Below are 13,021 nucleotides of genomic sequence, written 5' to 3'. Positions count from 1 at the left end.
ACAGCAATACACTTTGGATTTTTCATGATTGCTGAGAACATACAGCACAAGATCCTAAAGTTTTTCACTGAAAGAACTACTGTGATATCCACTATCTACCTGATTAAGCTGTACTGACTTCTCTTCCATTTTAAACATGAACCTGCGCAGTATCAAGAATGTCTCAAAAATTAAGAGCAACATGATAAATTAAAAAATAAATACTACACCTGAGGAAATAAGGCCCACTCAGTTGCTCAACTAGGGCAAATATTAGGCTGCGTGAGAATCTGAAGGAAACTTTATCTGTGCTTCTTTCCTATGTATACACAGAAATCAGCCACTAGACCAAAAAAAAAAAAAAAAAAAAAAAAAAAAGGAAGAGGAACAAATACACAAGAAGTTTCCAAACATTTTCATCTTGTAACATCTCCCTGCACTAAAAAAGAACTATTAATAACCAGGTTTCCATAAACCACAGATTTTGCATTGAAACTTAGACACATCAGTAATATTTATATTGCATTAACATCTGATTTACACCAAGCCAAAAGAAAACACCGAGTGTCAAAACTGAAAAGAAAAAAACAAACAAACGAAGAAGCCAACCCCCTCACAGGCTTTCTGCTTTCAGTTTCCAAGGAAGGGGCTGCAACACGAGGAACAGGCTGAGACAGCCCCACCGCCCTGACCAGGGCAGGGCAGCAGCCCCGGAGCCGCCTTATCCATCGCTAACGCGTCTTCCACACAGCGCTCCGCCGTCTGACCGACTGCAGCTGAACTCCGCCAGGCCGGGGAAAGCGGGTTCGCGGAGCGCCGGCGCTCACCCGAGGGCCGGGCAGAGACGCAGCAACAACCCCTTCACGTCCCGCCGCCCCAGCGCCAAGGCGGGGACCTGCTCCGCACCGCACCGCCGCGTTAAACGCATCACCACCGACACCACCCGCTCCGACCGTGTCAGCAATCGGAACATCCCCCCCTTCCCACACACACACACGCCCCCGGTTCCAAACTCCGTGTGACAAGCCGCCGCCCCGGCTTGGGGCCGCTGCTCTCCCCGGAGCGCAGAGCGGCCGCGCCAGGCCCACGACCGGCCGAGGCGCCTGGCGGCACCTCAGCGCCGCGGCCGCAGCCCCGGCGGGACGTCCGGCCCGGGCCTCCCCGCCGCCAACACACCCGCTCCTTCGCCCTCCCTCACCCACCGGTGTCGCACCATGTCCGGCACGGTCCCACGTCCCTCATGGCTCTCCCCTGCCGGGGGCAGGTGGGACAGGGCGAAAGACGGCAGCGGGCGCCCGACCGCGCCGCACCGGTGTGGTCCGGTCCCCCACGTACCTGTTCGCGCCCGCCGGCCGCCCCGGCGCCGCTGCCACCTCGCCGGGTGAGCTCCTGACGAAGAAGCGGGAGAAGGTGCTGTGCCAGGAGGGGCCGGCCCGCCGCCGGCTGCCCCCGCCGGACATCTCCGCTGCCGTCCCGAACGGGACACTGATGGGACGGGAGCCGCAGCCAGCAGCCACCCGGCACCAAGTCCCCGCGGCGGCGGCAAACACCTCCCTTCTCTTCCGAAGCGGGCGGCCACCACCCGCCCCCGGGGAGGAGCCGCCGCTCCGCCGCCGCTCCGCCCCCGCCCGCCCCTTCCCGCCGGCGGGGCGGCCGCGGCGGCAAGGGAAGGGCCCGGGGTTGGCGGGAAGGAGGGTCCAGGGGCGAGGGGCGGGAAGGACAAAAGCTGCGCCCGGGGAAGGCGGCAGGCTGGCTCCGGCGGGGAGCGGTTGCAGGAACAGCGGCACGGAGGGGAGGCTGGGGCAGGAGAAGGAGTTTCACCACTGCCTCTGCTCCGGCAGCGTCCTTCCTTTCGGGCAGGCAGATCCGGGACTGGCTCCGCTGGCTGCAAAGGCGCGGGGAGGCGGTTTTTGCCCTGGGGTGAGCACGGGGCTGGGGGAGGAAAGCGATGGCCACAGGGAGTGAGTGCCACCACCGCACGCTGCCTGCCGCCTCCTCCCGTGGAGGGAGGGTAGGGTTTCGCGTTGTGTTTTTTTTTCCTTGTTGTTGTTTGTTTTCTGTTTTAATTAACGTGGCATAATTAGTGTGAACAAAGATAAAAGATCAGAAGAGAAAATTAACGCTGTAAGAAAAAGGACCGACAGCTTTGAGAATTTCCACTTCTGACTGCACACACCAACGATAACTTACGTGTGCCAACTCCGACCTACTACACATGCATGTCAATGCAGAGCCAGTAACGAGCTTTGCACTGTCCTAGGCCAAGCACCATCTGGCTGCCACATAACGTATATGTCTGTCATGTCAGCACAGTAAAACATCTGCATCAGATGAAGGTACACAGCAGCAGGACTGTGGCTGTTCTACCACTCAACTCCCTTGCTTAGTTTGGGTTCAGTTTAGACCGACCTTGCTGACAACGAGTGATTTGGAGGAAGGGGGTTCTGCCACCTTTTAAAAATATTTCTTCCTAGAAAGGAGTTGTGTTTGGTGGTGGTGTTTTTTGTGTTTGGGGTTGTTGGTTGGTTGGGTTTGATTTGTTTGTTTGTTTGTTTGTTTTGGAGTGTTTTGGTGATTGTGTTTGGTTGTGTTTTTTTGTTGTTGTTGTTGGTGGTTTTTTTAATTGTGTTTTTTTTTTTTTGTTTGTTTGTTTGTTTGTTTGTTTTTTACTACTGAAACCTTCATTTTTCTCTGAGGGCTGTGGCACCCCTTGAGTTAACATCAGACTGTGCCTACCAACAGAGACGACCTTGCCATTGCAACAACCTGGTGATAAATATTATCTCCATTTTATAAATGGAAGTGATGCACTTAATGATTCACTGAGTGTGAATTACTGGTAAAACAGATTATCCTTGAGGCTAGCATTTAAAATACACAACCACACTTTCTTCTTGCTCATCTGCTGTTCTTTGTGACTGCCTAAATGTCACACCTTTTTATTGATTGCTTTTTGCATCGTGCCATCTCACAGAATCACCGAGTGGCTGAGGTTGTAAGGGACCTTGGAAGGTCACCTGGTTCAACTTCCCCCTCCTCAAGCAGGGCCTTCTGGAGCAGGTTGCCCAGGGCTGTATCTTTTTAATATCTCTAAGGATGGAGACTCCACAGCTCTGGGTGACCTGTGCTAGTGCTGTCTTATTTTTTTCTGTAAAATCCTTCTCCATTCATTCACCTCGAATCACCCCCTCAATACCTAAAGCCTCTTTTCCCATATTGTTTATCACTGTGCCACAGTATCAGCCTGCTGTGGCTGCAGCTTGGGGTAAATGTGAAGCTGGTACCCTAGGCCCATCTGCAAAGCAACAGCAATAAACCAGCCTGGAAATAAACCGCTGGCTACTTTGCTGTCTGCTTGCCACTGCCTCAGCTATGAGCAAAATATTTCAGAATTGCACAGACAGCTTCCCCTCATATTGTCCAGGTCTTACATAGCTTTCACGTGGAGTTTCAAAACAAAGACACAGGTGGATATTGGATTTGTACTCAAATCTTTACCAGTCTGTCTGAGCTGGGACTAGTAGCTTTCTTATCGTGTAACTGCCAGTCACAAACCTTATTCAGGGAATGAGCACTTAAGTACACAACAAGATCCTGCCTAGTTTTCAGTGTACAGGCAAGAAGCAGATGATTATCTCAGTCACACACACCGATGCCCCAAAACTGACACTAAAATATTAAATGTTTCATTCCAGAACAGTATAGAGAAAAAAGAAACTACTTTTTGTGAGTACCTACACAGAGCAGCCCATTCTCAGGGAAATGACAATCAGGGTTAAAACTACAAAATGTAACAGCAGCCCCCATGGAACATTACAGAGGAGACACTCCCTCTGACATACCAAATAAAAGTAATTAAGGCTCCAAAACCAAATTAGAAGAGTGGCAATTTATTAAAAGCAATTAAATAGGGCTGCACAAACAGGCTGCAGGGAAGCTTAGGCTCTCAGTGACACTTATTTCTTTTAATTCATCTTTGCCATGTACATCTCACAGATTCCTTACCTATTGCCTGAGTAAGGCCTAATCCCTAAGCTGTAGCAAGCCTGGATATAATAATTAGCATTTATAAAGCATCCGGTATCTTCAAAGGATTTAAACATTCATTAATCCTCATAACCACCTCAGGATGTACTTAAGTATAATATGGTGAGTGGTTTGCACACACAGTCAGTCAAAACATCTAGCTGCATCCAAAATCTGTCCACACTCTGCCAGAATAGCACCCGGAGGGGCACCACAGTGCAGCAGGAGGCACTACCAGGGGTGTGCTTGTCCAAGAACAAAGAGCCAACCTAATCAGAAATGCTAATCCCAAACAATAACATTTTATACTCAAATATGTTTCTCTTTTCTTCACTGCATGTAAAAGCAGAAAATACAGAAATGTACCAAAAGGCATTTCTACCAGAGGCACATAAGTAAATTCCAATCAAACTAGTAAAACTATATGAATATAAAAGATGAATGTGGCCCAGGGTAGATAATTACTTTTTTTGCGTTCCCTGGAGTAACTGAGTACCACATGACTTAATAGTAATTTTGACAAGTTTAAAATAATTAAATGGGAACTGCCGGCAGACTTGCTAACAGGAACCCAGCTTTAGCCATCTACACCTTCCACAAAGGGAGAAAAGTCAGACCTTTACCCAAGGATGCAATATCTACCATGTGGCAGGTGGCCTCGCATATTAACACAGCTGTCAGCATGAACAGCAGCACCAACACATGCACGCCAAAACAGATGGGGGAAACAGGTTCCTTTCCGCCTCAGATTAGAGTGCTCACATGTGGCCCATATGAGGTAATATTGCATCGCCCAAGGCAGTGAGAAACCTTTAAAACACAGTTGCAGAGGGAAACAATGGCACAGAAGAGGAAAACATCTAGCTGCGGCTCTCAATATGTTTTTTCCTACTTCATTCTGCCCAGAGTTCCACTTGAATCAGTATCTCAAATGAGGGGAAAGTGCTGTACCTATTTCATATCCACTCATTACTGCAATTCAGATTATAATGGTTATGCATAAGAGAAACCTCCCCCTTCTCCTCACTGCTTTAAAGTGAGCAGATGGTGAAATTTTAATAGTGCTTTGTGAATTTCCTCCCTTTTATGGGTCTCCAAAATCTTGAGTCAAATCTATTGTTTTGTTTGGATACCAAAAATGAAAGGAAGTTTTCATCCTACTGGTTTATGAAGAGCCCTCCTCTCACACCCAGTTTTAGAACTTTTCTGAAGTCATGACTAGGAGAAAAATGTATTCTTAAACCACCAAACTAAATATTTTCCCTGCAAGCAGATTTTAGCACTATTAAATGGAAAAAAAAAAAAAATTCTCCAACTGTTTGCATTGTTGGACTGCTACAGTAAGAAATGTCTCATGTTTTGAGGTACAACCCTGCTGACCAAAAGCACAGTTCAGTTTTCTGCTTCATACATGTCTAATGCACTTATTTATAAAAATATTTTGTCTGGCTTGGCTACTTTTTCTTGTTACTAGGCAATCCCATTTTCTAAGCTCTTACAGAACATCTACAGGTTGATGTGGCACAAATAGCAATAGTATTTTAATAACTGATGGTCCCTTACCTATCTTTTTCCTTTCCGATACGTAATATATGATGGCAAGGTTTCTAACAGGTAGCATGAAACCGTGAATGAATACACATAATGGACTCATCATGTAATATTTCCTAGACATTTTTGAAAATGTTAGTTGTCCAGATGTTGAAACAAATACTGACAACTTTAAAATCTCTATGTTTGTTCTAAAATGAAGGCAAACAACAGAACTGAAGGTTTGGATCTTGAATATGCTATTATACAGATGAAGCATGTTAGAAAGGATTTCTAGAATATATTTTCTATCTAGTTATGACCTTCTGCTGTAAAGTATGCACCGCAAAGCTTCCAGCAATCCTCATCCTTTAACTGTGAACACACAGTTCCTCCTCCATTTGATTTAGTGAAAATGGTTTAGAAGAGAGCCACAGGGTCAGCTGCTATTGTTCAAATGCCTTCGTGTCTGGAGAAGACAGCTGGAAATGACTCATGGTGTTAACTGCAGTTACTGAGAGCTGTAACTGTGTTCTTTATTATTTTGGCTAAGATTTAGACACTGTGCCACCTATGGCCAAAGTTTAATGTACTAATTAAAATCTTTAAATCAGCTTTTTCAAGGCTTCCTCTATTTGTTTTCCACACTATAATTTGTGATATTTACATCTACCCAGTAGCTAAGTGCTAAAAAGGAAACAAATTGTAAAGAACAAAATAAACAACACACCTACAGAACTTCTTTTAAAATAGGCTTTCGTTGCACTTGGCCATGGCACAAAAAGCATTCAGAAGCCTCATACTACAGTGGTACAGTATGCACTTAACTACTCTAGATGAGGACCAAAGTCCTTTTCATTAATTCCAACATAACTGATAACTTTCAGCTGATTAGCACAGCTTGTCTGGAAGAGTTTCAAGACATTTTTTTATAGCACCTCATATCAGTTACACTTGTGTGAATACAAAGATGAAGCTCACTTGTACTTTTTACCAATGCTAACCATTGCAAAACACCCTACCCTAACTGGAGCTCAAGAAAGTATCCATTTCATATGAGGAGGTCTCTGTAAAACCATCCTGCTTCAGGTTATGCTTTGTGAAGCTGATCTGTCTATTCTCCAATACTCTTACTAGAAAAAATACGGTTAACCAAAGTGCTTTGGTAAGCTAATTTCATCCAACTTCTAACATATATTGCATACATGGTAAAAAGCAGCACAAATAATTTAGTGTCCAGAAGAATGCAAGGGCTTTAGAAAGGAGGTGTCTTACATGCAAATAAAGGAAATCCATGAAGTACATAACCAGCAACTTGTGCACTGTAAATCATTTAACACTTTTCCATCTAGGATGTCTTTTGAATAGCATATTTTTAGTTAAATAAAGAAATATATGCATTTCTGTAAAAATCTACATGCTTTCAAATATCAAATCAAATTACTAATATCCTGAATGCTTGCCCTATTTCCACGCAAGTACATTTTTCAATCTGCAGATTACTAAGCAGTTTTGGATTGTGGTGCAAGCCTACGTAAAACGTAAATGTAAGCCTCTGGACAGCAGATGTGCCTTTTTTAGTTACCTTTCAAAGATTTCTTACAAGTAGTCCCTGGACCCCAAGGCTTCCTAGAACCACTGACTCCAAAACACTGTCAGAGACGCACCAGTTTCACTCCTTTGTCTGTCCTGCTGGATTTCACAACACAGAATATTTTTTAACCCAGTGACCTGAGCCCTTTTTAAAACACTATTCAAGCATTTGAAAATTATTTTATATAGTTATATGTATATACATATATATATGTATATCAAAAAATAAACCCTTACCACATTCATCTCAAACACATACATTGATATATTCCAAAAGGAAAAATTATCTTCAGTGTCCAGAGAAATACACTGCAAAACATTCTGTATGTAAAAATGACTGTAAGTACACCAGTCTCCAACAAACAGAATTCTTACAGATTTGAGCCAAACAGGATCATAAGAGCTTTTGGCTGAAAATGTTGCAGAATCCCATCTGGTTTCATGGAACAACTTGTCTTCCTCTCCATTTAAGCTTCCAGAAAGAAATTAAAAACAGAAAAAAAAAAAAACAAACCACAAAAATAAAACAAAACAAAACAACATGACCTTTTCTTATGTATACAAATTATATCTGTAAGTTATTCCAAATAGGCAGAAAATACTTCAGTCTTATTACAGAACAAACAGAAAAATAGTCTAATTCTTGGCATGCAAGTTTCACATAACAGTAAACAGTATGTATACCATACAGAAAATTGGTAAGAAAGAAATATTAAAGCCTAAATTTGTAGGAACGCAAGTGACTGTTAGTCAGACTATGCCTAGTTAGCTGGACAAGTAACAGCACAACTGCACCCTGCCCTCTCCCTTTTTTTTTAAGCCCAACATAACAGAACCTTTAGTGGGGAAAGAAGATTTCTCTTAATACTCAAGAAAAAAATTCTGAATAAACCATAGGTTTCCTCAGTCAAGCACTCATTGTTATTGAAGTCAGAGAAGAAAATATTTTTCAGTGAAATAAACACTATCATAAGGAAACATGTGCTAATGAGAATATAAGCCTGAAACTCAGTCGTTTTATCTGATGCTGTTCTTCAGAAATATTTTCTGGATGTAATGCACAGCTTTAGTCCAATAAAATATGAGTAATAAGACTAAAGGGGTTTCCCCAGAATGGAAGGCAGCATTATATACGATGCACTTAGTGTGCAGTTTTCTTAAATTTTGTTCAGGGTGTGCTGAACTGCTGCTGAAAAAAAAAGGTTCATATTATCTCTTCATTAAATCAATTCCCTGAATAAAGCTGTAAACTTTTATTTATATTAGGAACTGATCAAACTGCTTCTGTTCCATATTATGCCAACATCATATCAACTGTCACTCATTTAACAACTTAGGCATTACTACAGCCTTGAAGAAAGCACATAGATATTTTGCACCCTGCATAAATCAATGACTTATTATAATACATTACCTGAAATGATGGCAGCACAGTCACCTTGAGGAAAGCATGGCACTTAGTACCTATAAAAGGGGGGTTTTATTCTTTTTTGAATGATTGCACGACATATCAGAATAGACAGAGAACTAAGTAGCACTTGAACAGTTATGAAATGAGGGAAAACAAAATTTGATATTCAAAAATATTCGTACAACCTAAACTTGCTGATTTTGGAAATGTGTCTGTTGATTTCCAGAAACTATAATGCTACAACACGAAAGGTCTGTACAGACGCTAATATTGCTAAATCAGCACTGAAGTGGCTATTCTGCAATTGTTTTCTAATATAAAATTTATTGTTCTTATTTTATAATGGTACCAATTAAAGAAATACTAAGGCTCAAAACTTAATTTTAGTAAGTAGCAATACTTTCTAACCACTAGATTGGATTAGTTTACAGATCAATTCAGCCTCCTTTGAAACTGCTGCCAACATTTTTTTAGAGCATTAACTTGCTCTTAATTTAAACCTCAGCAGAAAACTTAAAAACTAGACAATTATCAATGGGTTCTAGGCACTTCAGAACAGGGTAACACTTCCCCTTCAAAAACTATCTTAAGAATGTAAGAGGTCCCCTAACAAAAGGGGTGGAGACAAGGGGGAAGTGACAGAACAGAAAAGCAGCAGCTTTTCCAGCAGAAATATTCTACCCTTGAGAAGAAACCCTTCAGCTATTCTTACTACTCTAAAGCAGGAATGTACCTGGTGGCCAAAATCACTTCACATACAAAGATGTTATATTTGGACCAAGTTTCTTCTATGTAATTCATTGATATAATAAGAAATAATGGAAATAATATTGGAATAATGTTAACATTGAAAAAAACATACTTTCTGGTTCATTGAATCTATTTGTTACTTGTTACATCAATTTTTAGACACTGTTTTCCCTAGTCAGTTTATGCTAATAAATGTTGGTGGATAAGATTAAAGCATACAGAGATTTACCTGCAGAGTAAGATTTTAAGTAAAAAAAAAAAATTGCAAAGTTTTTCCTTAGTAGCACCACTGAACCTGTGTGATCATAAATACAGACAATGCCAGAAACAGCACCGATGCCTGACAGTCAATATTAACTCATTTTACTCATGACTGCCTATTTTTCACAACTCACATTATGCCATTTCCTCTAAATTGGAAGTGTTGCCACTTAATCCCCGTCTAAAGGTTATATCCTTGATTTGTGGAATAAACTTTCCCAGTTCTGACTGGACCGTACTGTAAATTTCTACATTTACTAGATACTTCACTGGAAGTATTCCTGGGGAACTTTGGTGCTTAGAGACCTCTTGCCAAGTTCTGCTATTCTTTTATATGGTTTCAACTCCATGGTTTTAAAACTTTGGGATTGTACAAACTCTTAAGTTTGTACAGGCGTGCCCACACTAGCATGTTAGTTCAGGTCACAAGGGTACTTTAAAGATCATCCTCACTGACAGTGCTTTTGTTTCCATCACAAAGTAGGCTGGGAATATGCAAACCTGAATTCTTTAGGGATGAAACTAACTGGAAAGCTCAGAGGATGCCCAATGTGCTCCATCAATTAAGAGGCCTTCAGTCTGGGGTGGAGCAGAAAAGAGTCCAGCTGAAGGAAACGCAGAATGAGTGGAGACATCGGGTCCTCAGCACCAACTATCGTGCTCTACAACAGCAGTTTGACGGGACCACTTTCCTTACTAGGCAACCTGTATTGCCAAGCATCCACTTCCAGCATTGATCACAGTTACTTCATTCAGCCTCAAGAACCTTGGGTCTCTTTAATATTTTTTAGCATTATTATGACTCTACTTCAGCCCAAATGAGATTCTTCCATGCATCCCAATTTCCTTGATTTCTTCCCTTTACTGAGACCTGTTAGGCAACTCTTCAGTAAACTAAACTGGGTCAAATAAACATCTTGGTAGGCCTACAATCTACTTACTGATGTCCAAAGACAAAGTTGTATTTAAGAAAAACCTGCCTGACATGAAGTTTCTAAATTTACACTTCTTTTGCTAAACAAGAAAACCAAATCTTCAAAGGTGGCCCCTGAATCACAGAGAATTAACTTGCACCCCCCTGTGAGTCAGTGACCAAGTAATATGATTGTACTACAATTAAGTTCATGTTCTGATAAACAATTCATAGGACATAAGACAAGAGATATTAAAAGACTAGCTTTCATTTTAAGGATTGGTTTTGAAAAAGTTTAGTGGGAGTGGGTTTCCTGCTATCATTAGAGAAGTGGAAAAAGTAAACATGGCTGATTTGTTGAGGAGATCCTGGCATCCACCAAAAGAGAACCATACCTTACCACATATGCACTGTACTTCTGAGAATAAGAACTTCATATGGCTAGAAATATTCAACCAATTAAGCAGCAATCCAACTGATTTAACACTGGTAAATTAATTACAAAGTGCTGGTTCACACCAACACAGATGCTTTCATGATGTAACTTACTGTGGCAGGAGCTACAGAGCCTCAGAATGGTTAGAGAATATTACTTAAAAAAACTGGCATTTGTTCTGAGGCAGCATTGTAAGTCCTAAGTTCTAATTAGCTAGTACACATAATATTACTTTTGCACAGTAACAGTGCATTTTACAATTTAAGCAGTCAAGCATGGGCTATGTAATAATAATAATAATAATAAAGGCATACGAAATTAACCTTTCAAAGCAAACTTTCCTGACTTTTCTGAAAGAGAAGGGTTGAAGCCTTTTCTCAGTAGTCCCCTCTTTTGCTCTTTTATTCTAGTCTTCTGGACCTTCTCTCATTAGCTATTTTGTTTCTCAAAAGAAACAACAGTGGAGGGAGCTGTAAAGTTTCACTAGCACAGTACTCATCAAAAGTTAAAAGGAACAGCCAAAAAGTTTACAAGCAAGATTTGTAAGGTTTTCTGTGAAACAGAAATCAGGTAAGCCAGAAAGAATTATGGAAATGGCTGACAGAAATCCATAATAAGGGAAGTGATTTCCTGAACAAGTAAAACTTAAAAAAACAAAAAACCCCACAACTTTTAAGATTAAACTGTATTCTTTGGCATAAGTGTTTGCTTTTAAGGATCCTGAATCACCGTTGATTTTACTTCTTATTAGTAGCACAATGTTATTTCCTAGAGCTTCTAAGGGATGAGCTGCTTTCAGAGACAGAGGGTTGCATGGCTGTTTTAAGGAAGCATTGAAATGCAACATTCCCATTCCAAATCAGAATGCCTTCCTGTAGACAACTACGCAATGCAGCTGAGCTGTTACATCCAGTCTTTCACAGCATTTTATCTTTCATGTTAGTAAATAAAAACGAACAAGCACATAGTAGTTAGAGGGCTGAGATTAAGATTAGAACTGCACTTGTTTAAGAGAAAATTGCCCAGGAGTGTTCAGGCCATGGAGACTCTCAGCACACCTGCAAGTACTTAGAGTTTAGACACAAAGTTCCCATGGACTCATGTCCCAAGTACCAGAGGCGCAAGGCTAGAAAGAATTGAGATTCACACATCTACCTGATAGCCCCTATTTGTAAAGAAGAGATGTAGATGGCAGTACTTTGTATGTGAGAGCGTTTGCCTCAGATTTTCACTGAAAATGCTATAGTCTTATGCATTACCAGGCATATTTTAAGGAAATTCATAAATACGTAGGAATGCAGTGTGCTTAGTGCACAGAAGCAACAACACATATCATTCATAAAATCATAAAATCATTTAGGTTGGAAAAGACTTTTAAGATGGTCGAGTCCAACCATTAACCTAACACTGCCAGGTCCACCTCTAACCACTTCCATAAGAACTTCATCTATATGTCTCAAACACCTCCAGGAATGGCGACAACCACTTCCCTGGGCAGTGGGGTGTCAAGACCAGACTGCGTCTCTTTCAGTCACTCCGTTGCCTATCAAGTTCCCATTTAACGCATACACCTACAGCAACATGGAGAAAAAGGGAATATTCTGCAAGTGTCATTTAAACCTCCAAAAGCACTTGTCTGCTTTGCCTTTAAAGTGCAATGAACTCATACATGCACATTATTTTGGAGCACTCAGGTAGAACTCATTACTCTAATTAATTTTAACATCCTAAATGTAATGGGAGAACAGCATTGAAGACCAGCAGCCACTGAGCCCTCAGAAAAGGACTCCAAAGCAGCCTTTTTGCACAGATCCATTGTGCAATGTGATTTTTTTGTACCAAATTCAACATTATTAGAGCAGCTCAAGGCTGTAACAACTGTGTATGTTATGGACCAATGCCTGTGAACCATGGGGGCGAGGAGGAGTGAACATGAAGACATCTCTGCAACAGTTTTATGTTTAAAGAACCATCAAAAATGTTCTACAAGAGAGAGACAAGTAACGGCTGAAGTAAAAATGGAGGGGAAAAAAAACCCCCGAAAACAAACAGGGCTGTCCCCATTCCCACACCTTCCAACAGGTCTCCATCCAGCCCAGTGTCCTGGTAGGAGAGGAACAGA

General features: G+C 41.6%; 1 protein-coding gene across 1 annotated transcript in view; it reads right to left on the bottom strand.

The window, feature by feature from the left end:
• CRYBG3 (crystallin beta-gamma domain containing 3) overlaps positions 1–1,549 on the bottom strand; it is a 94,192-nt gene extending 92,643 nt beyond the window's left edge. The window contains exon 1 of the mRNA XM_065076659.1: positions 1,315–1,549. Coding sequence (XP_064932731.1) covers positions 1,315–1,439 — 125 coding nt within the window. The 5' untranslated portion in view covers positions 1,440–1,549. The remainder of the gene's footprint in view (positions 1–1,314) is intronic.
• Positions 1,550–13,021: the final 11,472 nt, after the last annotated feature.

The sequence above is a fragment of the Columba livia genome, chromosome 1 (genome assembly GCF_036013475.1).
Source record: "Columba livia isolate bColLiv1 breed racing homer chromosome 1, bColLiv1.pat.W.v2, whole genome shotgun sequence".
In the NCBI taxonomy this organism is placed as follows: domain Eukaryota; kingdom Metazoa; phylum Chordata; class Aves; order Columbiformes; family Columbidae; genus Columba; species Columba livia.
The sequence above is the reverse complement of the archived record's forward strand: the minus strand, read 5'-3'. Positions and strand labels throughout refer to the sequence as shown.